Source organism: Lolium rigidum, chromosome 1 (assembly GCF_022539505.1).
Source record: "Lolium rigidum isolate FL_2022 chromosome 1, APGP_CSIRO_Lrig_0.1, whole genome shotgun sequence".
NCBI classification, from domain to species: domain Eukaryota; kingdom Viridiplantae; phylum Streptophyta; class Magnoliopsida; order Poales; family Poaceae; genus Lolium; species Lolium rigidum.
The window spans coordinates 102,048,438-102,075,485 of record NC_061508.1 but is presented as its reverse complement, the minus strand read 5'-3'; the positions used below and the strand labels follow the sequence as shown (position 1 = coordinate 102,075,485).

At 44.7% G+C, this 27,048-nt stretch overlaps 3 protein-coding genes across 4 annotated transcripts; 2 read left to right on the top strand and 1 right to left on the bottom strand.

Annotated features, from left to right (window-relative positions):
- The first annotated feature begins 4,597 nt into the window (after positions 1–4,597).
- Positions 4,598–5,698, top strand: LOC124678741 (cationic peroxidase SPC4-like). The gene has a single exon (XM_047214606.1). It carries the CDS (start codon positions 4,598–4,600, stop codon positions 5,696–5,698), a length of 1,101 nt encoding a protein of 366 aa, XP_047070562.1.
- A 10,607-nt stretch (positions 5,699–16,305) lies between these two features.
- LOC124678731 (syntaxin-61-like) lies at positions 16,306–19,844 on the bottom strand. Its single transcript, XM_047214598.1, has 7 exons — positions 19,614–19,844; positions 18,819–18,932; positions 18,556–18,669; positions 18,032–18,189; positions 17,134–17,224; positions 16,820–16,885; positions 16,306–16,593 (listed from the first exon to the last, which is right to left on the bottom strand). The coding sequence occupies exons 1-7, from the start codon at positions 19,665–19,667 to the stop codon at positions 16,483–16,485; spliced, it is 708 nt and encodes a 235-aa protein (XP_047070554.1). The 5' UTR covers positions 19,668–19,844; the 3' UTR covers positions 16,306–16,482.
- Positions 19,845–22,335: 2,491 nt separating this feature from the next.
- On the top strand, positions 22,336–26,633 carry LOC124703077 (thioredoxin Y, chloroplastic-like). 2 transcript variants are annotated; one of them, XM_047235321.1, is made up of 5 exons: positions 22,336–22,521; positions 23,568–23,656; positions 24,356–24,533; positions 24,664–24,770; positions 26,367–26,633. In XM_047235321.1, exons 1-4 carry the CDS (start codon positions 22,351–22,353, stop codon positions 24,733–24,735), a joined length of 510 nt encoding a protein of 169 aa, XP_047091277.1. In that variant the 5' UTR covers positions 22,336–22,350; the 3' UTR covers positions 24,736–24,770; positions 26,367–26,633. The 2 variants fall into 2 exon arrangements, with proteins under 2 accessions (XP_047091277.1, XP_047091339.1); XM_047235383.1 differs by lacking the exon at positions 26,367–26,633 and adding an exon at positions 26,010–26,251 and having other exon boundaries at positions 24,664–24,769.
- Positions 26,634–27,048: the final 415 nt, after the last annotated feature.

The following is a 27,048-nucleotide window of genomic DNA, read 5'->3' as shown; positions in this document are numbered from 1 at the left end:
TCTTAATTTGGAGTCGTCGTTTGAAAGTTAAAACGTTTTGAATTTTTAAATTTGGAAAAGATTCCGCTGACATCAGCAAATTCGTCTTTTGTGTACATGCATGCAGAACTTTCCTCAATAGCCTCCACCAGGTTGATAATTTTATACATTTACCGTTGATCACTCAAGTACGGAGGGGTTGATTATTCGAATAGGAGAGGGTTGATAACTTTTAGTCAGAAAAAAAGTTTCTCGAAATATATCAACATGGGTGCTAGTTTTGAAGATCTCGTCGAGACGGATTTATTGGTGAAAACAGATCTTAAATCGGAGTTGTCGTTTGTGAGATAAAACGTTTTGAGTTTTAAAATTTGGAAAAGATTCCGCTTACTTCAGCAGATTCGTCTGTTTCAACATGCATGCATAACTTTCCCTTAATAGCCTCCACTACAGTCCAAAATTTGCCAAAAATGGAATTTTTTTTTGGTTGGAAACCGATCGCTTAATCCCTCCCTAGCGCTCGAGCGCTAGCTAGGGCAGCCCGATAGATGCTTGCATCCACAATCCTTCGCATCAAAGACACTTTGCCTTGACCACCCTGCACAAATAAGTTGGATACCAACTTTAGCAAACATGACAAAAATAAAAGGAAAAAATAAGACAATTTATCATTTGTCAAAGAAACTAATTTTTTCGGAGAACTAAATATGAAATGGACATGTAACAATTCAGTGCCGGAACAACCAACATACTGTTAGTTAAACATCTATTGGAAAATGATAAATTAACCCTTGAGTTGCCTCCTCATGGTCCGATGGGGCCTACCGAAGCATACTAGTGAGTGAAGATCCTGTTGAGGTTATGCACCCAGTCTAAGACTAGTCATAGTGGGAAATAACATAGAGTAGTAACATGCACATGTTACTACATGTTACTACTCTATGTTATTATGATCGAACAATCCTAACCATACAAAATGAGAGATTAAATTATCAAAGGGCGGTTGATCTAAAAAAAAATTATCAAAGGGCGTGTTTCAAAGAAAGATGTTCATAAATAATGACCATTCACATGTTTGCTTTGAAAAATTCACATGGCATGTCACGTTGGACACAAAACCTATACAAACTAGAAGCTGGGATCCGTAGTTGAAGACAGTAGTTTTAGACAGAGAAGACGAGGACCGGATGGGATGGGCGCGCCTACTTTGCAGGGCGGTGCGTGCTGTTCGAGTTCATTCGTACTGTGCCGTAGCCTCGTCTTTTTTTTTTTTGGACAGTAGGTAGCCTCGTTTGTTCGTGCTTGGACTCACGTGACGCGGCGACGCGTCGTGCACTGAACAAGCGGCCGGGTGCATGCGCCATATGTCTCACCTACACTGCCTCCGTGGACAAGCGGCTAGCCTGACTTGTTTAGTCGTCAGAGCATCTCCACTCGTCCCCCCGACGAGGCCCCCGGCGAGCGTTTTTTCCATCCGGACGGCGTAATTCGGCCCAGTCGCGCCCCCCGTTCCTCGTTTTCGTCCGGATTTGGGCCTAAATCCATCCGGCGATCCCACGCCATCCCCGGCCCCCCGGGGCGCTCGGGGACTCCGGACGAGTGAAAAGCGGGGAAGGGCCCGATCCGTCGGTGACTCGACGCACGAACCCCACCGCCACGTCGCTCAAAATATCCCCCACCCCTCGTATCTCTCTCGCCGCCGGCACCACCCCGCCGGCTTGTTGCCCGGATTGCGCCGCCACTCCTTCCCCACCTCGCCTATATTCCGCCGTGTTTGGACGACGGTCTATCCGGCTGCTCTTCCGCCGGCCTGTTTTCCGGCCTGCTTGCTCGTCGTCGCTCGCGGCTCGGGTTGCCTCGACCACGCCCGTCGGTGTTCGTCCATTTGCCTCGCCGGCCATGGACTCGGACGAAGAGGAGGAGCAGATGTTCGTCGAGCTTATGCAAGAAGAGATGGCGGCGGCCGCCCAAGACGAGGAGCACATGATGATCCTTGGTTGCTTGGCAAGCATGTACGGCGGACCGGCAACTCGTCGGCGTGGTGGGTCGGCACGAGGTCGCCGGAAGTGCAAGCCGAGACAGCGAATGGAGGGCTACTCGCATGTTGTACGCCGACTACTTCGCCGACAATCCATTGCACGGTGAGAGTGTTTTCCGGCGTCGTTTCGGGATGAGCGAAAGCTATTTCTGGAAATTGTGTATGCCATCCGCCACTTTGATCCCTACTTCGGATGCAAGGCGGATTGCACTCGGTTTGGTTGGATTTTCGTCATCTGCGAAGTGCACGAGTGGCTATGAGGATGCCGGCGTATGGAGCTCCCGGTGATACTGCAGATGACTATCTTCGCATGGCGGAGTCCACCGCCCTTGATTGTTTCTACCGGTTCTGCGGGGACGTCATAGCAGGTGTTCGGGGACTATTACTTGAGATCACCCACTGTCGAAGACACTCGGAGGATCCTTGCAACAAATGAAGCTAGAGGTTTTCCAGGGATGCTTGGAAGCATTGATCGCATGCATTGGCAATGGAAGAACTGTCCGTTTGCGTGGCAGGGAATGTACAAGGGTCACAAAAAAGGCTGCACTGTGATACTTGAAGCGAGTGGCTACCCATGATCTTTGGATTTGGCACTCTTTCTTTGGTATGCCTGGATCCAACAATGACATCAACGTCCTAAACTGCTCCCCGGTCTTTTCCAAGCTTGTTGAGGGTCATGCTCCCCCGGTGGACTATGTGATCAATGGTCGGCACTACAACAAAGGATACTACCTTGCGGACGGTATCTATCCAAAGTGGGCAACATTTGTGAAGACGATCTCCAATCCTAGCACCCCCAAACTTTGCGAGTTTGTCAAGAAACAAGAAGCTTGCCGAAAAGACGTCGAGCGAGCATTTGGTGTCCTACGACGAGAGATTTGCTCGTCGTCCGGTTCCCCGCTATGACTTGGTCCAAAGATCGGATGTGGGAGGTGATGAACTGCTGTGTGTGCCTACACAACATGATTATTGAAGATGAGCGAAAGCATCCGGTTCCTCCGGCTGAGCAAGAAGCACCATATGAGAGAGAGGGTCCTCTTGCACAGCCTAATCACCAGGTGCCTCCATCATGGGCCGCCTTCATTGCTATGCGCCAGGAGATTCGAGACTCTACAATGCACCAGCTGCTGCAAGATGATCTGGTGGAGCACATATGGAGGCTCCGAGGCAACGCCAACGCCGACGCCAACTAGTCTGTCTTAATTTGTTTGAAAAATTGTGAAATTGTGTGCTTCATTTGTTTCAGCACTTGTTAAACATTGTACCTGTTATCGCCGAATTTGTTTCAGCAATTCTCGTCCTCTTGTTTGCCGAACTTGTTAAATTTTATGTTGAATTTGTTTGAATTATGTCAAATGGTCGAGGTTGGGGGTTTCCTGCCGGGGGGACGGCTGGAACTTCGGCGCTCCCCACGCCAAATCTTCATCCAATCCGGACGAAAATTTCGCCGGATTTGGGCGTGGGGAGCGCCAACGAGTGGGGATGCTCTCAATCGTCTGAATGTCTGATGAGTGCTGGCTAGCTCCGGTGTATCGACCTTTGTGCTCGATCAAAAGAATTCTTGGGAATCCGTACGTCCTTTAAGTAATAAACCATCTATTATCGAGAAAATGAGTAGGTTTGACGACGCTACCTACGGAGTACCCGTAGTATTGTTGGTGGTTTTTGGTATCTGAGGATTGCACATCCGGATATATCTTATGCAGCTAACCATGTTTGCCATCGTGCCCCCTAAAATACCCATTGATCAATTGTGAAGTACATCTTGTGCTATGTCCGTTTCACCGCCTCTTATTGTTCGCACCTTCGACATATCCTTTCAGGGTTGCTCTTTGCCTTTTCTGCAGCAAATTGGACTAGGCTGGTAGTTCGGATAATCGGCGATCGACGAGGGCATATGCACTTGATTGCCTAAAACGCTTGCAAACAAGCGATGATGCTTCGTAGGCCGTTGTCAATGCGAAGGCTGATGTCATTTGGCTACGGTCTTTGTTTACGAAGTTGGGATCTCTCAAGACCAATCTCCAGTGTTCTTGGTGTGGTAACATCGGTGACACATACCTTTCATCTAATACAAAATCCCGAACGAAATTCATCAAAGTCGATTATCATTTTGTCGGGAGTTTTAACAGTCGACCAATATGGCCTTATAGATGTTGGTACTCATTCTATAAATTTGGTGAAATTCAAGTAAGATTGATTCGGAATACAACGTGAAATGCACTTATCCACCGACGGAGGAGGGAGTACTGGTGAGCTTACATTTTTTAGATATAAAAGAATTGTCGGTAGCCTGGTGTACATACACATACGTACTATTATCCCACCGCTCGATCGCGAACACTGAATTCTGCGTCCAACTAAACATGGACGTAAGGCAGAGATAGGATCTCTTGTTCCTATCTCACCGCTCACTTGCTCACTGCTCTCGTATTCATCACCATCGATCATGTGATCCGGTGGTGCTCCTACGTGTCACTCACAAGCGTCTATATAAAAAACCAAGGTCGTAGCTACGCAGGTGAGCAGCCCAGTTAGTCACTGAGCCAGGTGAGACACACGGAGAGCATAGCAGTAGTGATGGCTCCTACTCCTCTGCTCGCTGCAGCAGCACTGATGGCGGTGGCAGTGGCAAGCTGGCCACTTGCCGCGGCGGAGCAAGAGGGTGCCGGCAACCTGAGGCAGCCGCCGGTGGCGCAGGGCCTGTCATTCGACTTCTACAGACGGAGCTGTCCGAGAGCGGAGTCCATCGTGCAGGACTACGTCAAGGACGCCGTCCGCAAGGACGTCGGCATCGCCGCCGGACTCCTCCGCCTCCACTTCCACGACTGCTTCGTGCAGGGCTGCGACGCGTCGGTCCTCCTCGACGGGTCAGCAACCGGTCCCGGCGAGCAGCAGGCGCCGCCGAACCTCACGCTGCGCCCGTCCGCCTTCGCCGCCATCAACGCCATCCGCGACCGGCTCGAGCGGGAGTGCCGGGGCGCCGTCGTCTCCTGCTCCGACATCCTCGCGCTCGCCGCGCGCGACTCCGTGGTCTCCACCGGCGGGCCCTCCTACCGCGTGCCGCTCGGCCGCCGCGACAGCCCGCGCTTCGCCACCGTCCAGGACGTGCTCTCCGGCCTCCCCGCGCCCACCGCCACCGTGCCAGCCCTCCTCGCCGTGCTCCGCAACATCAACCTCGACGCCACCGACCTCGTCGCGCTCTCCGGCGGCCACACCGTGGGGCTGGGCCACTGCACCTCCTTCGACGACCGCCTCTTCCCGCGCCCCGACCCGACCATGAACCCCGACTTCCTCAGCAAGCTCAAGCAGACGTGCCCGGCCAAGGGCACCGACCGCCGCACCGCGCTGGACGTCCGCACCCCCAACGCGTTCGACAACAAGTACTACGTCAACCTGCTCAACCGCCAGGGCCTCTTCACATCCGACCAGGACCTCTACACCAACGCCGCCACCCGGCCCCTCGTCGAGCGCTTCGCAAGCAGCCAGCAGGACTTCTTCAACCAGTTCGGCGTGTCCATGGTGAAGATGGGGCAGATCAAGGTGCTCACCGGCAACCAGGGCCAGGTCCGCAGGAACTGCTCCGCCCGCAACCCCGGCACCGTCGCCGGCGACCACCTCTCCTGGTCGTCCCTCGCGCAGACCGTCGTCGAGGCCGCCGCGGAGAGCCTCGGATTCTAGACTACGCACGCATGCACTCGCTTGCCAAGTTGCCAATGCCAGCTTCCACGGTAGTACGAAGGATAGCTTGGCTTGGCAGTGATAATTTAGCAAGGACTAGTAGCTGTTTATTACGTCCAAATAAACGTATAATCTATTTCTTGCCTGGGCACTGTGTTGTCTTCCAAAGTGCTCCCTCTCGTGGGCCGTCGGATCCTTATCTTGCGACACAGAAGAAAAGGCAGAAACGGACAAAACGTGGGCAGCAAATTCTCTCTTCCTCTCTCCTTTTTCTCGTCGCTCTTGTCCGTTGGGTTCATCCCATTCCCCTTCCTGCTCGCTCCTCGCCTGGGCACTGAAATCGGCGATTCGATCTCGTCGTCGGCGAGCTTCCCGACGGAAATCCGTGGCGGAGTGGGCAGTTCGAGTAGTGCTGGACCTGCCTGGTCGGCGCGGAGAAGCAGATCAAGCCGTTCGTGGCGCGGACGCGGCCGTGCTTGGAGGGTTCCTTCGGCGGCGGGGCGCGGCCGTGCGCTTGGAGTGTCCCTTCGGCGGCGCGGGGCGCGGCCGTGCTTGGAGGTTCGCTTCGGCGGCGCCGCGTTCCAAATCCGACAAGTCTAGGTGGGTGAGGCCGTCGTTCGAGTGATTTCCGCCGCTGCTCTGGGAGTCGACGCGGTCGCGGCCGTCAGCGTAGCAGTCCTCGAGCGCAGCATCCGCATTTCTGGTGTTGGTTAGTCCTTCGTTCCTACCTACTTCTTCTACATGCTCATGTTTATGTTCGTTTTGGCGTTTTTGGTCGATGCGATGTTCGATTTTGGTCATCGAGGTGCCAAACGGCTGTGCTCAAACTCCAATTAGCCACATAGAAGGATGATCTAGTTGTGTGCAGTAATGAGTTTCTCGTCTAGTATATAAGATCACATAGTGTAGTCATGGTTCTCGTCTATTCTCACCATGATATCCTGCGTCCATGAAGTCATGTTGTAGACTGAGCATGTTTAATTGCAGGAAGTACGATTTTGGTAGTCTATACATCCTTGGCATATGGTCTGTAGTATTTATATACTTATAGGATGTATTTTTCTTTGTTCAATTCGAGTTGTATAAACCATAATCAATTACTAGACTAAGGATGTATAAATGTACAATTTATACATCTTAGAAGCCTGAATTTAGTTTTGTATGACTCATGTGGGATGTATTTTCTAAAATTACATGTAGTTATAATTATTTTTTACATACATTGGATGTATATGCATGTATCATGCGATGTACAAATTGTGTAATGAGTTCATTTTCTCAGATTTTGTGTATCCATAGGATGCATAAATTTTTTGTTAAATCATAGCCTACTTCTGCGTCTATTTTGTAACTACACAATATGCAGATTTGTAGATTTGTAGAATAATCTGTAGATTTCTAGATTTGTAGAATAAGCTCCATACAATTGCCACCATGGCTTCTCACATTTTAGAGTCGAGCAGGCCGGTGCCGTTGCTTGCCCATCTTTCTGCCTAGGCAAGTGGTGCTTGGCTTCTTTCTCGGTTAAGTTCAGTTTAATTCAGTGAAGATAGAAGTTCAGAGTAGGCAATGGCAACAACTACCGCTTTCCGTCCACTCGCGGACGCGATGGAGGAATGTGGGAGGAGATCCGCAGCGGCGAAGCGGGGGGTGGAGGAATATGACCCCATGTTTTTTGCTATCCAGGATGAATATTTTCACTCACAAATAACATGCGAACTGTACAATGCTGTAACCATGGTCACATTAGAGGAATCTCTGTTGGTTATATATGTTTTTTACTTAATACATCCTGGATGTTTTTTTGTATGCATTTAATACATTTTTGATACCTACATAGTACAAATCCAGGATGACTTAAATTTCTGTATTAATGTACTTTTTCTACGAAAATTACATATTGGCTTTTACGCAAACTTAGTCTAACCAACATTCCTTCTTGTTCTGCCTTTCCTTTTTTTACAGGAGTGTTCATTTTGTTTTTAGAAGTAATTTCTGACAAAGGAAACCACTGGTCGATATAATGGTATGGACGTATCTATACTTTTTTATTCGTTAATTATCTCGTGTTTCTATTAAGCTTTTTTTTTCAACTTCTCGCTTCTTCCTTGTTTCGTGTTTTAGAAGCCTGCACACACACCGAAAAATGCTCGTTAAGGTGGGACACTCAAAATTTAGCAACATGAAGAAAAAACTGAAGTTAAAAGATAAGGTAGATGAAGAAGTTCTGAACCAGGAGTCGGATGATGTTCCAGTAAAACAGGATGTTCCAGATGCAGAAGAACAGGATGAAGTACCAACTGAAAATGTTGATGAAGCTCAGCCAGATGTGTTGCTGCATAAAACTAAAAACCAGGTACATGTAAATTTTTTTTCTGCATAATGATTGTTTTTCAACTATTTATTTCACACTGGATTTCAACTTTCTTTTTTTCTAATCTAATGTAGAGCAATCTTTTCAATCGCTCGTCACCCATGAAGCTTGTCGTGGTTTGTAAGAATATGACTCCGAGCGAGAGGAGTTTGTTAACGGATGCAAAATTCGGAGCCATGATCCGGATGAAGTGCTCCAAGCTTATCCCGCAGTTGTGCCGGTTCTTGATGGGGTGCTTTGACCCGGATAAATGTCAATTTGACTTTGGTGACAGGGGCGTGATACCGATAATGATGAGAATCAGCTTGTCAAGGTTTTGGGTCTTCCTATGGGCAGCTCTCCCGTCCCGTACCATGTAGATGCCGATGCCACAAGCTTGGTTCTTAATATGCTTGGGATAACAGATGGTGTGCAACCCAATGTCACAACCTTGGAGATGGAGTTAGGAAAAGAGCACCTCGCGGATGATGCTTATCTCCGGAAATTTGTCATATATATGATTAGCTCGTATTTGCACCAACAACCTGCATTAAAGTCGGTCCCAAGTGTTATCCTTCCAGTGTCAAATATAGAAGCCATCAGTACCTTGAATTGGGCAAGATTCATAATTGACATCCTAATTGAGACGGCTAATGCAAAGGACAAGAAGAATTGGTTTAAGGCCTGCATGCCATATATCATGGTGAGAATTCATGAAAGTGCATCATAATTCATTTTCCGTCAAATTACTCGGAAGTAACAATCTGTGTGTTTTTTTGGCAGATCCTCTATGTTGATTCTTTACAAACAGAGGCAGTTAATCTTCCAGATGATGTGACTCGATGCACGATCTGGACCAACCAGCTTATATCACTTGTATCTGGTTTGGACAAGACCAAGAACGGATCATTCGGTGCATTACTCGTACGTATAATTCAGTGACTCATATATATATGCATATTACATTTTGTTTCTCAGATTTTCTTCTTTATGTTCCTTTTTTAGTTACATAGCATGCTTATATTTTTTCTACATGTGCAGCTCAAGCCTTGTTTCAGGAAAAAATTATTTCTATTCAATCCTCAACCTGAACAAGTGGATATGTTCATCAGGCGGCATCTGCCAGGAAGTCACACCAATGAGGTATGCTTATCTTTTCTTTTTATCCCACATCCCTTTTTTTGATTTTTTGTAATTTACTGTGTTTGCTTCTTTTGTCATCTACTATTATTATTTTGGATTAAGCACCTGTCTTTTTCAAATGAATTTATCAGGATATAGAAAAGTACAGGCCAGCAGTGATGAACATGTGTTCTGTTCTTGAAGATGGTCTGGCATCTTTTATTCAAACTCTTGGAGAAAATGTACCCTCTACTAAACCTGGTCAACAGTCAGCAAAGGAGTGTCAGCAGTTACCAAAGGAAAAACCAAAAAGGAGGAAGTATGTTCGTGCTACAAACATCAAGCAATCTGAAGGAGGAAAAAAGCAAGAAGTACATCAAGATTCAGTTCCATTGGATACAATACATGAAGATACAGTTCCATTGGATACAGATTTCTCAGAGTCAATACCAAATGCCAATGAAGATCAATCAAGAAAGCGGAAACTTGTGGAGGATGAGCAAGATGATCAACCTGATGCCGTAAACCAGGATCAAGTTAAAGAGAAGGTTTGTTCGAAGATAAACAAGTTGTCAACCATATAGCACAAAGTCCACTTGAAGAAATGGTAGGAAAAAAGGAGGATGTAGCTATTGAGACAGCTTGTACATGTCTGGCAGATAGGGAGTGCATCTAACTTCCGAAATGTAACTCCTGATGCTCTGAAGCAGCTCCAGAGCTATGGTTCTGGGTCCAATTCCTCTGGGAGTAGTTTCATTCCGCACAAGGTAGCCGAAGCAGATTGTTCACCTAGCAAACCAATACAGCAGTTTCAAGATAAAGGTCATGAGGGGAGCATCGGTTGTACTGTACCAAAAACAAACTCATCTGGGAAAGGGAAGAAGAGTGTTACATTTGTGTTGCGAGTGCGAACATAATGCACCGGCTAAAGTTCCCGAATCCAATGCACCGACTGTTGTCCCCGCTAAAGAAGCCGTACAATGCAATCTCGTTTCTTCTTTGAAGCCATCTGAGAGCAAAGAATGTACTCCAAAGCCGAAAAGAAAGCGGAACAGTATTGCAATGCAAGTTGCTGATAGCCCTAGGAGAATGACAAGGTTTGCTACAGCTGAAGCTAGGGAAAAATCAAGGAATGCGAGAGATGCCTTTGAATCCAACCATTGATGTGCAAGATAGCATGAACAAGAATTTGGAGCTGCAGTTCAAACTCTCCGAGAATCGACCGTAAACATCAAATCAAAGCAATCAACGAGCGCTACTAGAGTACTACCCCTCCTTTGATCTAGGCTTCGATGAACATAACACACAGAAACTTCAGCTCGTAGTTTCCAAGGAAACTGAAATACCGATCGAGTAACAATGATGAGTTCATAGTCATCTCTAGTAATGAGGAGAGTGGGGACTCTTTAGATAAAATTTACGCCAATGTTGAGATGCCAATCGGGACTCCTATCATTGGGAAGCAGCGTGCCACCGAGGACGATCATGGGATATCCGTCGGCCAAAACAGTTCCACCCCCATACCCGAAGCTCATAAAAAAAGGATTGTCAAGCCGACTCAAACTCGAAGTCACCATTTGTAGCAGGAAGCAAGAAGGAGACTGCAACAAAATTTGCTACTGAGGTTTACAACAGGCTTTGTTCCTATGGCGGCGAAACTACAGATGAGATGAACAAACAAAAAATCATTGATGGTGGTAAATTCTTCGTCTACGTCCGAGACCTAGCAGATTCCGTTAGGCCAGGAGCTTGGCTAAGCAATTCAACTTGCGAATTGGCAATACGTGTTCTAGCTCCTGAGATGGAAAAGCAGAAGAAATTTGTGATGCCATTGATGATGGCGGTGAGTTTCTAACTACAAACATTTTGTTGTTTTCTACATCCATTCTAGTTTTACATATAATCACCTATGTACTTATGTTTTCTCATGGTGGCTTCATGCGAGACGAAGCTTAGGAATGTTATGTGCATTCACGACGGAGTAGCAATCAAAGCGTTCAAGATGACTCTCGAAAAAAGACTTGATCACAAAGAGCAGAGTTAGTTTGTAATTTCCTTTCTTTTTATATCTTTTTTATTTGGTTTACGCACATGTATTTTTTATTCAACTTTTTTGTAATGTTTTAATATAATGCTACGAGTGCATCGTTCCCGGTTTTGCAAGACCTCACCCCGGATATTGATCCGTTCAACGGGCATTACTATCCGATCGTGCTAAACCTTAAGGCCGAGAGGTTCGAAGTGATGGATTCACTAAGATCTAAAGGGAACCGGGGACTGATAAAAGATTACAGGTCCATAATTGGGTCAATTAAGTACTTGTGGGCTGAAAACTATAAGGACTCTAACATAAACATTGAGAAGTGGCCAACAGAGCACATTGTCACCCCAATGCAGAAAACATCGTAAGTCCAAATTCGTTTCCATGATGTATTTTTCATTACTGCCTTCTTCTTTTTCATTTGTGAATTTAATTTTATAAATCCTAAAAATCATTTTTGTCATGCAAGGTATGATTGTGGGTTCTTCATGCTCAAGTTCATCGAGCTCTGGAATGGTAGAAAACTGATCACTTCAATCAACCCAATGGAGATGCCAATAATTAGGAAGCTACTCACACTCAAGTGGCTTCAGTGGGTCGATAACAAGATCTCCTGGCAAGAAATGCTGTTCTGAATAGATCTTAATCATCAGACAGGTAGTTTTTTCATTAATGGTTCACAAGATTACATAAACAAAGTGTACATTTTATTTCCTCTTCTACTACTGTTTGTTTTTGCTTTTTCCAGTTCTGCTTGTTTTGCTTTTTCTAGTTTTTCTGCATAATCTCGCCCGCCATTAATAATTGCGAAATCAATCTTGACAGTAAAAGTTAAATGTAATAAATTCCTACAAAATACTTCTCATATTCAATACAACCTTAATTTGACAACCATAAAGCAGATAGATATCATACAACCCATATTATGTGTGTCCACACACATAATACATCCTACTGTGCCTCTCGCTTCACATGTATGTAACAATTGATACGAAGATCATTCAACATACGAAACTACCTTGTAGTAAGCACATTGTTGGACCTGAAACTAAATTCATACATAAGGACTTTTTAAAAGGACTTGTACATGCTACTGATTCGTTACCTTCACAAACTCACAGTACATGCATTTTTAATACTAAAACATTGATTTAAGCATCGCGATCTGAAAGTTACAAAATCTCAGGAGCCATATCACTGCCTCAAAGTCTAACAAACCAAACATAACACACCATCAACGAAACAACCTGCACTGATATTACATTTAAACTCCTTCCTAATGACCCTAATCAAGAACTAAACCATATCGCGGAAGAAATCGAACTCTTTACGTTCCGGAGCGAGGAGTGATCTTTGATGGGCATTCGATGTAGAGTGTTGTGCAGAACCACAACCTCTGCATTTCTGCGGTTTTGAAGCCTTCAAATGCAACCCTGACTTTTTCCTCTTCTCTTCAGGACGGCCTTTAGTTGTAGTAAGTATAGGGTCCCTCACATGCTCGTACTGGGTACTGCTACCTTGACCACCATCACCACCAATTTCCGTCTCGGGTGTCACTCCATCATTTTTGCTTGGTTGTTTTTTATCTTTCCTCTTTGCTGCAGCACTAATCTTCATTGCGGCTAATTCTTTACCCAACTCACGCATGTACTTTTCTGCTAAAGCTGTAGCTTTCTCTGATTCAGCTGCAATTTTTGCATAATCAGTCCAGTTGTTGCATAATGTGCCATATCTTAGTAGTTTCCTTTCTTTGTTCGACAACTTTACGTCGGTTGGCATAGGAGGCAATTCCACTTTTTCCGGGATGATATCATCGGGGGCACCGTCCACCTAGGCAAAATGTAGTGCGCTGGAATCTCATTCACGAGCACCTAACTGCGCCATTACCCTCAATGCATGGCAGCACAATAAGCCATCCTCGTTTATTTTAGAACACTCGCAAATGTAGATGCCTTCCTCCGAATTAGCTTCCACTCGTAGGTCCTTTTTCCATACCCAAAAACAGATCCAGCAACTGGAACTACATCAAAAATCTGCCCAGCCACATGGGTTGCATTATAGGATGTAACTTTCCGAAGCTCAGCCCGGAAACGCAAGTATATAGGCATTGTGTACACATGGAAAGCATGCTCTTCCAGAGGCCACTCTCCCCAAAATCGAAGATCTTGTCTTCCTCCTTGAATTCATTTGAATCTTCTCGCCACATCAATTTTCTCCTGTGACTTCATGTATTGTTCAAAGAAATGGGAGAGGCTGTGGTGTGGAGTGACGTATCTTTTTAGCACCGCATTAAAACCCTCGCTGCGTGCTGTAGTTTGTAGGAATGGGAAGAATCTGTCCTTAAAGTATGCAGGGACAAAAGAAGCTCTCATGTCATAAATATCCTGCAAGTGTGTGTTGTACGCAACATTGTGCTTCAAAATCATCTCTCGCCCACCTAGTTTCAAACTCCTCAATCTGTCATGCTCGTAGTCAATGGTAGCATTAAACTCCAGCCGTAGGGGTTCATTTTTAGCCATGTCATTACCCAACACACCTTGGGCATTCTGCATAATGTGCCATCGACAATTCCGGTGACAACAATCAGGAAATACACTCAAGATGGCACTTCTCATTGATGCATCCTGATCAGTGATAATATTGATTGGTTGGACTCCATCCATAGCTTCAAGAAAAGCCTCAAATAGCCAAACATAATCTTCGATCTGCTCGTTGCGTAGGAAACCACATCCTAGCTGAATAGATTGACCATATCTATTTATTCCAATGAATGGTGCAAATGGCATGCTATAGCAGTTTGTCATGTAAGTTGCGTCAAACGACAAGCAATCATTGTATTTCTTGTATGCTGGTCGAGCTGGCCCATCAACCCAGAATATCCTTCTAACCCTGTCATCATGGTCAAGATCGATTTTCTTGAAGAATTCTGGATCATGTACCTTTACTTCCTCAAATTGTGCCAGCAGCTTCGACATGTCATTATTCTTCCGTGCTGCAGTATCAATGGATGCCATGTAGTTACTGACATCTTTGCGTTCATAAGGTACATGTGCAAGCTTCCCATACAATTCTGCCATTATGGTCATCACCCGACCAGCGGACAGATTAACCTTGTGCAGTAGCTTCACAAATTCCCTTTCTTCCTTAGGAATTCCTTTATGTGACCTTAAGAACCTTTTCAGCGAAAACTTTTTAATACATGCATGATTGTGTTCCTCAATGAACATTGTAACGCGCCATTTGTCACCCCTTCTCTTAACTCGAAGACGTGCTTTACAGTCAGTCTTCTTAGTAATTGTACGGTTCCGTCTGTCGGATCCGGTGGAACTTCCTGCTTGTTAATGTCGACGTTTTTCCCACTCTTGTTGCATACAAAGAGGTATTTGTCTGTCTGCTTGTCAACGGTAGATTTCCTTGAGGTACTAGACTTGATTGAGAATCCAACATGCTTAGCATATCTCGTTGTAGCACATTTTTGCTTCTTCCCATGAAGCAAACAACATATCTGGGTACGGCTTCTCTACCGGAGTTAGACTTGGTGTAGACTGGACTTCATCCTCTTCGCCGGAATCATCGGTTGACATTGTATTCCCCGTTTCGGCATCTACAGACTCTGCGGATGCCCCTGCATCCATTCCGGAATTGCTCGTTGCTTGCTCCCCTTGCCCTGTAGCTTCCTGTTCATGTTGGATTTCTTCCTGCCCAACTTGCCCTGTATTATCTTGTGCATTACCCTGATCATATCCCTCATCTTGTACTGGCGTTTAGGTCAATTCCAGGAAACCAAAACTCCATCCTGCCACCTGCTAAAAATTGAAGCATGTTACACCAGTATTTTTGTTTTACACATACTTTTTTGTTTTAATGCCATGCTTCCATGTTTTGTACATAATGTTACACCATGACTATGTATTTAAATGCCATGCTTCATATTTTAGTCCATGCAAATGAACAAATCAGACAGATTCTAATGTTTGTTCTTATGTTCAATTTTTTTCGATTCAAGGGCACAACGAGTTCCGGTTTCAGTGGCGAAGCTCATGTTGTTTTACGGCTTTTGGAAACACAAATCTTCATCCTCTTCTACATTCCAGGTTCTTATGCGATTTACATGACCAAGGTGGAAAGTCTACTGGTGGCATGTATTTCACTTTTGGTTTACTTGCTAAAGTCTACGGTGGCATTGTAGTTATGATGCTAAAGTCTCGTTCTCGGGATTTTGTTGCAATCCTGTGTTCTCCTGGATAAATCTCTATGTTTTTCTATCCTCTAGTACTATTAAACCTGTTCACTTTTGGTTTACTTGCTAAAAGATCAAGATTGTACATCCCCGCATTCAAAGTTCCATCTTTTCCTCATGTTTTTGGATTTCCTACATGCATGGCAGATGATTTCCTCTACTACTTCATGGAATTCTTCGGCTTTTACATGCATGACAGATGATTTCATACGGCTTGGTACCAAATCGTCAGGCAACACCATGATCTGGTGTTGTAAAACTGGAGTTTTTCTACATGGAAAACTAGATCTGGGGTTGGAAGAGAAAGAATGGTTGCCTGTAACTTTTGGTACCTTTTCCTGATTTGATTTTCCACAGTACTGTGGAGGTAGATCTTGATGTTCTTCCCCTTCTGCTTCTTTTCCTGTTGCTGCCTGTAACTTTTGGTCACCGAACTGGGCATGCCATGGAGTTTCTGGTTCCAATGGAGGAAGGTGGAAGAAAAGGGATCGGAGGAAGAAGAGGTAGCGAGGTAGGGTTTGTTTTCCGGGATCCGTCCCGGCCTGTAATTCCGGCGTGGTCCCTAGCCACCCGGATACGGACAAATCTTGGCCCGGCGTGGTCCATGCAGTAGTTTCCTTTTTTGGTGCCTGTCGCTTTCACCTGGTGGGCCCATTCCATTTTAGGAAAGAAAACATATCAGACAGGGGGGGCACCGGGTAAGACTAAATGGTAACCGGGCACTCTGTAGCCACGTCCCCAAATAAAATGTGATCAAGCTAGCCAAGGCATGATGATGTTAGGTTGTCAGCGTGGATGTACATCTCTGTCTTGATCCAACCGTGTGTTCACAACACACGGCAACCAGTTAGTTTAATCCAAAATGTCGATGTTTTATCTTGTCTCTAATCAGTGCAAAATTATGGACCACAGACAATTGCCCCCCTTTTTTTTCCTTTCAATGTGCTAACACAACAGACAGGTAAAACAGGTAACTCGTACATATATTTCTACAGAACGTACAGATACACGTACATCATCCTACAATGCTATGTCAAGAACACTAGAACGAAAAGTACAATGAACAGGACGACCAGGAACAGGATCAGCATGATCTGGCCCTTGATGCCGGCCTTCTTCATTACCGCTCCTATTTTTTTCTGCGCAGAAAAAAATGAGAAAATCGTGTCAGAATGACAAACTATGCATCAGAGGCATGAGCGCAATATAAATTGGGGCATGAGTGCATCAGGGGAATGAGTGCAATATAAATCGTGTCAGATAATAATACTCTTTCCTCCTGGTGTGTCTTCTGACAGTTAGAGGCACAAACTGGGGCATGAGTGCAATATAAATTGGTTCTGATTCTGAAGATGGTGAAATAACCTGCACGAAGTCGAGTCTGTTTGAAGTAGTCTCCATCTCCAGGCTTAGTTCGTTAATGATCCTTTCCTGTAAAAAACACAGTAACATGCACTCCAGTTACTTCCTTTCCCATATATACACTTCTCATGATGCTACACTATCAACAAAAAATAGTAACTAAGTAACAACTGGGCAACTGAAAAATCAAATAAAATGTCTCACCCATAGATGATCATATTACGGGATATTAAATTCGTGAGCATTTTTAAGTCTTACTAGTACTCACACAAGTCTACTACGTATCAATCTAGAGAATGCATGCAAGTAGCAACTACCTGTCCAGACAGTTCTTCATGTATGGTTAGCCCTACGCTTCCGATCCTGATTACGCTCTCACTGAGCTCATCAAGTTCATCATCCTGCTGCCTGGAGGAAATTCGGTACAAGCATCAAATCAATGCAGACTATATGAACTAATCCCCATGTCGTTTTGAAGAAACTAGGCGACTTGCGACTAATCAGCAACTAATCACCAAATTGGACCAACTAATTGCCGAGCCAGAGTGCTGCCGACTTCACTTCCCTCGGTTACTCAAAAACCTTGTTGCAGTATAAGAGTACATAACCGCGTAAGTTTCATGTTTACAAAATTAATCCTCCAAGACAACTGAATGAGAAAAGATCAAGGGGTAATATGATTGTAACCGACAGTCTGGCAGCATAGCATATTAGCACGAGTATTCCATAATAGCAGAAACAACTGAAAAATAATTGTGTAGTTCATCATAAAAGTATCTTTTAATGATAACTAAGACCATACTCATAAAGGTCTCAAGGGTGGAACGCAAATTGGCACATCCAGATTCAGTTGACTAAAAGGTTACATTACTATTATCCATAAGTGCTAACAAAGACACTAAGAATGTAGACACAATACTCATCTGCTACTTAGGGTGTGTCAATAGCAAAATACTTGATAAAAATGGTTAGCATGCTCATGCTTGCCTAAAACACTGGCATTCAGCAGACATGACAAACTTTTTAATATATGGAAAGAACATCAGTAAAACACAAATTTAAAGCTACTACTTACAAAAAATAAGAAACTTGAGTTGGTTGTCCTACACTGTCGTGTTGAACAGATTATAACTTTCTTTTTTTAAGGGAAAATGAAACATGCTTCTAACCAACATATCTGCACAGTACATAAAAATTAAGAGTAAGCAGACTCACCTCATGAGTAGCATCTGTCTATCTGATTCTGAATCAATATAATCGTCATTGTCTTGGGAAGAATGGTGGTTAGTTCTGCTTGTGGCCGTCAGGTCCTGATGTCTTGCCATTGCTGAATTGCTCTTCCCCTTTTCAACAGATGTCCTGACAGTACCCACCTGGATATGTTTGTCCACAGATACAAACCCAGAATAAATAAACTTCACATAGCCAATCGTAGAGATAAAAACAAAGATAAATGTCATTCCTGTTCCGATCGATCTTTTAGTCAATACCACATAATATCATATTCAGTTGTAACAGTGTCAACCATGCATGCTCAAGAGTTAGAAAAAAAGTGTGCCATATTTTTCTTCAAAGAAGGGAGAAGAGTTGTGCCTCATTTGTAATTCTATGAGATAGTTGGAAGAAAGAGAATGAAGAAAATCTGTAGTGTAATTCGTTCCAACTAATCCTCAAACCAGTTCGGTTGTTATAACGAAGGCAAAATAAGAATGAAAAGGAATGATGTTAGATCAAAATACCTGATTATGAGTAGAGCCAATCCAGTTCCGTCGTCTGGCGAGTTCAACTTCATCGAGTCCGTAATATGCTGGATCTCTTGATGCAACTGTGATTGTCTTTTCCAACTCATCCACCTTTGACATGAACAAAAATTAGGCAGTCCAGATTAAGTACACAAGTCCCATTAAAAGTATATATTAGATGCCACAAAAATTAGGAAATGATGGAAATCAAAGAAGTATACAAAAATGACAATCTGCATCATTTTGCTTCATTCTCATACCTGCCACTCAATGCTCTCACAGCTGGTGAGAAGATCTTTTGTCAGATGAACATATTCTCCGGTATTCGAAGCAACTTGCTCCCACCTACGGAAACTAGTCTGCAGCTTACTGATCTGGAAAATAAAGACCATTATCCTCAGGACTCAAAGGAGAATCCGTGCAGGTTTATGATGCAATGTATTTCTAAAACTATTGGAGAGTACAACATAAATGCAAATGAGCTTTATCTTCAGGAATAACAGAACAGGATAGACAAACGCATACGTGATTCGCGAAACCATAAGAAACTCAGAAGCACCCGCACTGTAACGACGCATATTCTGAACTATGCAGTGTAAGAGGCCTTAGGTTAGCAGAGAACGAGGACCAGCTGCAGAGGTGTACTGTATCAGGTATTCAGGAAGCACGCCAAAAATCGACATGTACACGTTTAAGCATATATCCCCATAGTACAAAACTCCTAAACAGGCTAGCAACAAATCACTTAGGGACCTTCCTTGCACACGATAGTAACTCTTTCTCGCATCAAGTCACGAAAATGATCGTCGAGCTAACACGAGACCGCTGTTCTCATACAGCAAGAGAACCACCATCTGGTAATGAATAACCTGTCGGACTACAAACTACAGAAGTCACAGACCTAATATTTACATGATGCAACAGTCAAGCAGGTACAGACACATGCCCTACTGATTGAGCGCATAGACACGCAAACACAGAACGAAATTCGCAGTAACTGAACTGGAAGCAACTGATGAGAAGAGCGAAGCGGCAGGGGGTGTGGGGATTAGTACCGATCCCTGGATCTCCTCCCGGACGATGTAGAACGGGTCCTGCGGGGAGCCCATGCTGAATCCGCGGACGAGTAGCGGGGAGGCTGGAATTCGATCCCCCCGCCACGAACCCTAGCGGCAGGAGGATTTGGGCAAGGGATGTCGGAGGCGCAGAGATCCTTGGTGTTGGTGTTGGTTCTTGTCCTTCGGTTGGTCGGCTCTCCTTGTGGACTGCTGTTGGATCCGTTCCGTGGACTCGGTGCACGGACGGCAGAGGGTTTGCATCGGCTGACAGTCGGGCTCGGTGCCGGCCTGCCGGATATCTGGTGAGTGCTCAGTGATATCTTCGATATTTTGCAACTACTTCAATAAAAAAGGAAAGTGCTGGGCGTCCCCGGGGCCTGGGGATCTGATTCCTCAGCCCCGGGTCCCCATCCGTCGGATCAACCATCTGGACGGTCAGATCTACATGTAGCAGAAAACCACCCCCGGCAGCAAAAAATCAACCCCGGAAGCAACTTCATGTAGCAAAAAAGGTTCACTCATGAAATAAAAGAAAAAGTCTGAACTCACCGGAGTCTCGCCGGAGACCTCGCCGGAGATCCCGTAGCAAAATAAAAAAGCTATTGTAGCAAAAATGAATATCATCGAAAACGTCGACGAGGAACTCGTCGGAGAACTCACCGGAGACCTAGTAGCAAATACATTTTGCAATTGTAGCAATACCGTAAAAATGTTGTAGCAAAAATATTATTCCTAGGTTGCAAATCCGCATAACGGATACCTCGTCGGAGATATCAACGGAGAGCTCGCCGGAAATCTTGTAGCAAAATATTTATCCCTTTTTAGCAACATTGCAGAATAGTTGTAGCAAAAAAAAGTCTACCATCTTCGATCCCGGCTGGTAGCAACGTCAAACAGCATCAATAGCATACTCGACTATGGAGGGTTGCAAAATTGGCCAGCATTTGCAGCATCGCTGCTCGTGGTTGTGTCTGACTTGGTGGCAAGCATCCTACCGAAGATAGTGCATCAGCCATGGACCGTGAGTTCGTCCCCGACCACGCCTCCAAGCGGCCGCAGCGCTGGGGCAAGAGGACGGCTGGCGGAGGTGCTCCACGGGGAAGGCGGTAGCTAGGATGGGTTAGAGGACGGCCCGGCGGAGCTCCATGGGGGACGGCCGGCAACAAGGGTGCGGAGGCTGCAGTAGGAGGAGGCCAGGGAGGCGGTGACTCGGAGCAGAGGAGGTGTATCTTTAACGTAGGTGACGGCGACGAGCGCCCTGCTAGGGGCGCCACAGAAGACAGCGACTAGCTGCGAGCGACGAGCTCCGGGCGGCGACTGGCTCCGAGCGATGAGGGTCCTGCTCGGGGGCGCCGCGGAAGACGGCGATATGCGTGGCTGGGGCGACCGACGAGCCAGGGCGGCGGCTGCGAACCGAGATGGCGGCGACCTTGGAGCCTGGCGGCCACAGATGAACTCCGGCGTGCTTGCTGGTAGGGGTTGGACCGGCATCCACCGTGGTTGGGCTCGCATCGGCGTGGATTTCATGGAGGCGAGCGAGGCGAACCGCGTGGATAAGATAAGGTATAGCTGATTTTTTTGTGGGCGGTGGGTGGTGGGGCCAAGACGACGTATGTCCACTCGAATGAGCGCATCGGAGGGTCGTGCACCCGGAGGTTGCGAGCGAGCGCAGCCCCCGGTGGCATTGGATCATTTTCCCAATAAAAACGGATATGTTTGTGCTTGTGAAATACTATAAATAGAAACAAAAAAGAAATGCTCACCCTCTCTTTCAAGCCCTAGGTTCTTAGCTAGTGATTTCCAAGAGGGGACACGTTTTTTTTCTTCGAAAAATCTGTGGTTCGTGGCTACCATGAGGTGTGGGGTGTTGTGCGACCGAGCTTCTTCTAGGCGGCCATGGAGGAGAGGGGAGGTGGTGAAGCGGCGTGCTGGTTTCTGCATCGTTTGGTTGGCGTTTGATGCATCAGTGCATCACCAAGCGTGTCACCACGTGGTGGCAAAATTTACCTCTGTGATCTTTGGTTAAAAGGACGACCCTTTGAGATGCCTTCATGGCATTCTTTCTGAACCTCTAGTGCAGAGGCCACTCCCGGAGCTTCTCGTCGAAATCAGCGTCTTCTCGCCGTCAAGTGGTGCATCCCCATTGATGTCAAGGCAGCTAGCGATGGAGGACGCCAAGAAGACCAACGACTCAATTGCTTTTCCAATGCTAGTTTAAGTGTCCTTTGTGTAATTGTCTGGACCATATTGTAATTTATCTTTTCTTTCACGGTGCTGTTTGTAAAATATGCCAACCACTGATAATATAGGCTCTCCTTCCTTTGACCCCTCTCTTGTTCAAAAAAAAACAATAATACTGCACTAGTCTTTTTAGCCTTTTTTTCAACTAAGGTGGGTGCGGACGATCTCCTCTCAACACCTCCATCATGGCAGTCGAAGTCTCGATGATGTTGAGGGGAGAAAGGAGGAAGAGCCAGGCACAAAGCGCGTGATCAAGTTAGGAGAAACATGACATGTAGGGCCCACGAAATCTAACTAAGACCGGCGCCGGAGGTAGGTGAACCCGGTGCACAGAACAGAGCTGCTGAAACCTACAGGGCGGTCCGGGTCCACCAGTCAGGCGCCGGCCGAGTCATCTCTTCTTCCTCCGAACCAGCGAAGACAGTCCGACGCAGATAAGAGAAGCGGGTACACCACACGCGCGCCGCCCAAAAACCCTAGGCGCGCGAACCCCATGGCGGCCTTCACCACTACCGCCGCCGCCGCCGCGCTGGCCTCGCCCCGTCCCGCCGTCGCGCGCTCGCCGGCGCCGAGCCCCTCTCGATGGGCGCCGCACCGCCGCTCTCTGCCGGCCGTCGGGCTCCGGCGAGCAGCCGCGGCGCCTCGCCGAGGAGCTGCGCTCCTGGTCAGTACGCCGTGGCATCCTTCTCTTACCCGTTGGTTCTGGTTGATACTTCTGCATTTTTTTTTGCCTACTTCCGTTAGCTTATTGATGGAATGGGCGGAAATTGTACCTAGATAGTTTTTGTTCGCACGGTAGAATGGTCGGCCTGAGATAAACCTGGAGCTGGAGCTACGAGTTATGCATTGGCATTCCCTTGGAATGATGCATTTAGATGTGGCATCTTTCCCCTGTGGCAGTTTCAAGATAAATTCGTTCAGAGTATTAATCCAGTCTAATTTGGAGCAGATTGGCTCTACGACAGTTTAGTATTCTAGCCCTGCGGATAATTTGAACGAACAGTTTGATATCTCTGCTCCCTAGCTATCTTGGATGTCGCAATGCAGAGTGCAAAATCCAACTCTCTGCGATGAAGGTTGTGTTAGCTCGATTCAGGTGGAGTTGTATGTTGTGAACATCAAAAGCTACCCTATTATTAGATCCTATCTGGCCTGAAACCTTCGTTTTTTACAACCAAGGGTTGGTTTCTTTCCTCGTTGTCACTGCGTGTACGAGCTTATAGAACTGTTATTTTGGGTGACTTCCGGTTGCTCACGAGAAGGGAATCCCCTCTTAGAGAGGGGGTTTAACTTGAAACTCGCTCTGTTATGTCAATCTGGAGCTATGAGTTACGCATTGGCACTGCCTCTACTGTGTTTAGAGTTCCAATTCAAAGTAAGAGAAAATTGGGTCTAGCAGCACATAGTATGGTATCCCATGGGCAATGAAAATGAATAAATGATTTGATGTCTCTGTTACCTCATTGTGTCACTCATACCTTCTCCACGAGGGCTGTTAACTCGATGCAGGTGAATCTGCAATTTGTAACCATCACTAAACGTGATTTGGAGTAGTCAGTACTCATGAGTCATCTAACATACTTACTCGTGCAACCCTCTTTTACAGACATTGGCGTAGACGTGAAAAATACTCTGTATTTACCACCTACTGTTTTTAAAATATGTCTATTTCTTTCATTTTTAATTGTTTATATCTTTCTTCTTTGATAGGTCAAAGCTAAGAAGGAAACATTTTCTTCATTTGATGAGTTATTGGAGAACTCTGAAAAGCCTTTACTAGTCGACTTCTATGCAACTTGGTAAGCAACCAGTAGTGAAACATTTGCTCACAAATGTCTATATTATGTTCTCTTCATTATCGCCGTGTTAAGCCTTACGGAGCAGAGTATGATGGTGGAATGTCCCGTTCGGCTGTAACTACCCAGAAAGTATCACCAACGTTTTGGGCATTGCACTTGGCCGGCCTGGCTCTATGCTCATGTTCTATGTAAATTCTGTGCAATGTATTCATATTCTGTTGTTTTCCCTTGAAGTACATAGTATTGGCCTTTTCAATAAATTCAGAGTTGTTTTTTATTCAGTCTCTATTATTCAATAGAGAAAAGGTCGTTAAGCAGATAACCCCTGGGCCTCTTCTACTGTTCATCTTGTGGACTTTTAAAATGCTACTGTGCTACTTTTGCTTTAGTCCAAAAATTATTGCCATTTTAAAATGAAGTAAATCTTACTTATTTGAATGCCTTTGCCTTGCATGGTCAATTACTTTGGAAGTTTTGATGAAGAACTGCATTTTTCCTTCGGACAGAAAAAAGTCAACCTCAATGGTTACTCATCTTCCAGTACAGACTGTGCAAACTGGAAGAGCTAATACCGATTGCTAACATGTAGAGTTTGTTATAGTAAGATTTATCACTCAAATTGCATGCCTATGTTGTAGGGATACCTGAAATCCATAACGTTATGCTCTATATTTGCATTTATTTTTATTCTTTTGATAGGTGCGGTCCGTGCCAATACATGGTCCCCATACTTCAAGAGGTGCATGAGAAGATGAGCGACAAGATTAACATTGTGAAAATTGATACAGAGAAATACACAAGCATTGCAAATCGTTACAGCATTCAAGCATTACCAACTTTCATAATCTTCAAGAATGGAGAACCTTGTTACCGCTTCGTAAGTCTGATGAACCATGTTTTGTCCATGTACATGAGTAGTTGTTCGATTAGTGCTAATAAAGTAATAAATACAACATAAGTATTAACATGGGTTTTGGGGCTTTATTTTTGTTTTCTGCTGGTATCAGGAGGGAGCGTTGCCTGCTGATCAGCTAATCCAGCAGATTGAGAGTGCGTTGGAGGCCCCAAGCCCAAAGTAGGATGTGTGGCCAGCAGCTAATCTTTTCCATGAGATGTATGTTGCTACTTGCTACTCAGAACGTGTCTTTACTTGTTTGGATATTTGTATTATAGATCATTCATTGTTAATTTCTGTTTGAGAGGCTTTACCTCAGTCACAGAGAAAATAAATATCCCCCTGAAAACTACTGTTTGAACCTATAGTACTGATTCATGAGTCTTTACATCATCTGATGAAATGTGGTGGTTAGGTTGGTCCCAAATGAGAAACTAAAATAACTAATTTCCAGTAGGTCTGTGACATCTTGGACTGTCCGTTTCTGATTGCGTATATCCATCTCAATTTCAGATTGTGTATATCTGTTGACAAAATACTCTGCCTTTGTAACTCTGATAGTGGAATCACCAAAGTTAGTCTATTACATATGCTGGTTCACCATGATTATACTCTCAGGTAGCCCGATTTGACTTTCGTGACTTCAGTTAGCTACTCTATTACCACAATTCCTTTTGTGATTTCTATACAATTGCCTTATTAGGGCCTCCGGTTTTCGTTGTACAACCTCCAACCAGTTACAGTTGTGACTGGCTTGAAGTGTTTGGAATCAATTAGAACTGTCATATCTTATACTTGATTCGAGTAATGAGCTAGGATTTTGTGTCGTACCAGACCAAAACTGATTTGTTCCATGTTTTCAAAGTATGAACTCTGGTTCTAGTCATCATTGTCTACATAGCGAGGTGATACTCACTTAGTTTCTGTCTACAAAAAAGTATTGCAAGGGGAATACATATAAAAACATAATGCAGATCAAGGAAACTATGAGTAGAGAGTCAAGTCAAACATTTGGCCGCACTACTCTTTAGCATGGATTTTAATCTGCTCATCCCTTCGCCTGAGTCCAATTGGTTGGAGAAACTTTAGTTCTGATGCCCCAAACTTCCAAAATCCAAATATATGTTTGATGCTCCATATTTCAGTCTTAGACAGACCGTAATTACTCTTCAAGTAAAGCGTTCCTAATAAAAAAATCTGAGCATGTATTGTGTATGTGTGTTTGTGTGTTGTGGAGCATTCTAATCGCTACTAAATTTATCTAGTGATAGCAAATCCTATGTTTATACTTCCTCCGTTCCAATTTGATTTACGCAGATTTTGTCTAGATTCGCATGTATCTACACACTAAAACGCGGCTAGATACATGCATATCTAGACAAATCTGTGTCAATTAATTGGAACGGAGGGAGTAATAGATTGTTATGTGGCTTGACTCGCCTACCTCTGTTTCTTTTCTTACTTCTCTTGTGTGGGAAGAGTACAGTATTTATTCTGAAGGATCTAGGACAAAATGACCAGTATGAGAAATGACTAGTATGCCTTGTTGTAATTTATTAGAAATACTTGGATCACTTTTACATAAACTCCAAGTTTACTATATCTTCGTGTAATTCGGAACTGTTTGATCATTTTGGACCTGGAACACCATAACTGGACTGCTTTACATAAACTCCAAGTTAATCAGAGATTTGCTCTAAATATTTCCTGTTGGTATGCTTTTATCTTGGATCCTTGCTGATGCTTGATACTAACTTGAAGAATAATTAGAATTCAAAACAGTTGAACCTACATTTTTCTTTTGATGACATGCAGAACATACGTGAAGAATGACCTCCCTATGGGTTGATCCTCTGCTGAAGCTAAATGGCCTGAAAATTTTGGTGTATATTTAAGCACACACAGAAGATGCATCTTGTTTACTATGTTTCTCTTGTGTGAATTCTTTCGAGTGTGAAGTTTTTTTTTTGGTGAACCACATTTGAGCCTCTGATTTCAGTTTGCTGTATTCACCATTTGGCATGGAAAATACCACATCAACATTCATCAACTCGAAATGTGAAACTATGAAGTTTACTTGAAGTTGATTGCGAGTATATATATTTTCTTAGTGTGCATCTTGAAAAACAAATTTAATCCTATTTTGATCATCTGATGCTTTTTCAGCAAATACAAGAGCTATTCGTGCGGCGTGTTTTACCTGCTAATATCTTTATTTTTCCTCATGAGAACTGAAGTCGCAATTTTTTTTTGGGTTTATTAAGCTGACAGGATTAGCTGTCTCCTTCCTTTTTCTGGAAACAAATCAAAATTCTTGTCTGAAAACATGCATCTTGCCAAGGGCGATGCAGGTAGCTGCCATTTTGGCTTAATGTTCTTCATGAATTTATTCAGCCATAGCTAGTGACAACAGGGCAGCTGTTCAAAGTTAACGTACCCAATTTAGAGGAATAGCAGCAGTATATATGTTGTGAGAAAATATCTGTTTGAACAAAAG

What these genes read in the sequence shown, in the direction of transcription:
- LOC124678731 (XM_047214598.1), bottom strand. Translation starts at nt 19,667, where the DNA reads ATGGGCTCCCCGCAGGACCCGTTCTACATCGTCCGGGAGGAGATCCAG. An exon ending in GGGAGGAGATCCAGGGATCG is followed by an intron (nt 18,933 to 19,613) that starts GTACTAATCCCC and finishes TTTATTTTCCAG; the next exon opens with ATCAGTAAGCTGCAGACTAG. An exon ending in AGACAGATGCTACTCATGAG is followed by an intron (nt 17,225 to 18,031) that starts GTGAGTCTGCTT and finishes AATTTCCTCCAG; the next exon opens with GCAGCAGGATGATGAACTTG.
- LOC124703077 (XM_047235321.1), top strand. Translation starts at nt 22,351, where the DNA reads ATGGCGGCCTTCACCACTACCGCCGCCGCCGCCGCGCTGGCCTCGCCC. An exon ending in GCCGAGGAGCTGCGCTCCTG is followed by an intron (nt 22,522 to 23,567) that starts GTCAGTACGCCG and finishes CTTCTTTGATAG; the next exon opens with GTCAAAGCTAAGAAGGAAAC. An exon ending in GAGAACCTTGTTACCGCTTC is followed by an intron (nt 24,534 to 24,663) that starts GTAAGTCTGATG and finishes TGCTGGTATCAG; the next exon opens with GAGGGAGCGTTGCCTGCTGA.
- LOC124678741 (XM_047214606.1), top strand. Translation starts at nt 4,598, where the DNA reads ATGGCTCCTACTCCTCTGCTCGCTGCAGCAGCACTGATGGCGGTGGCA.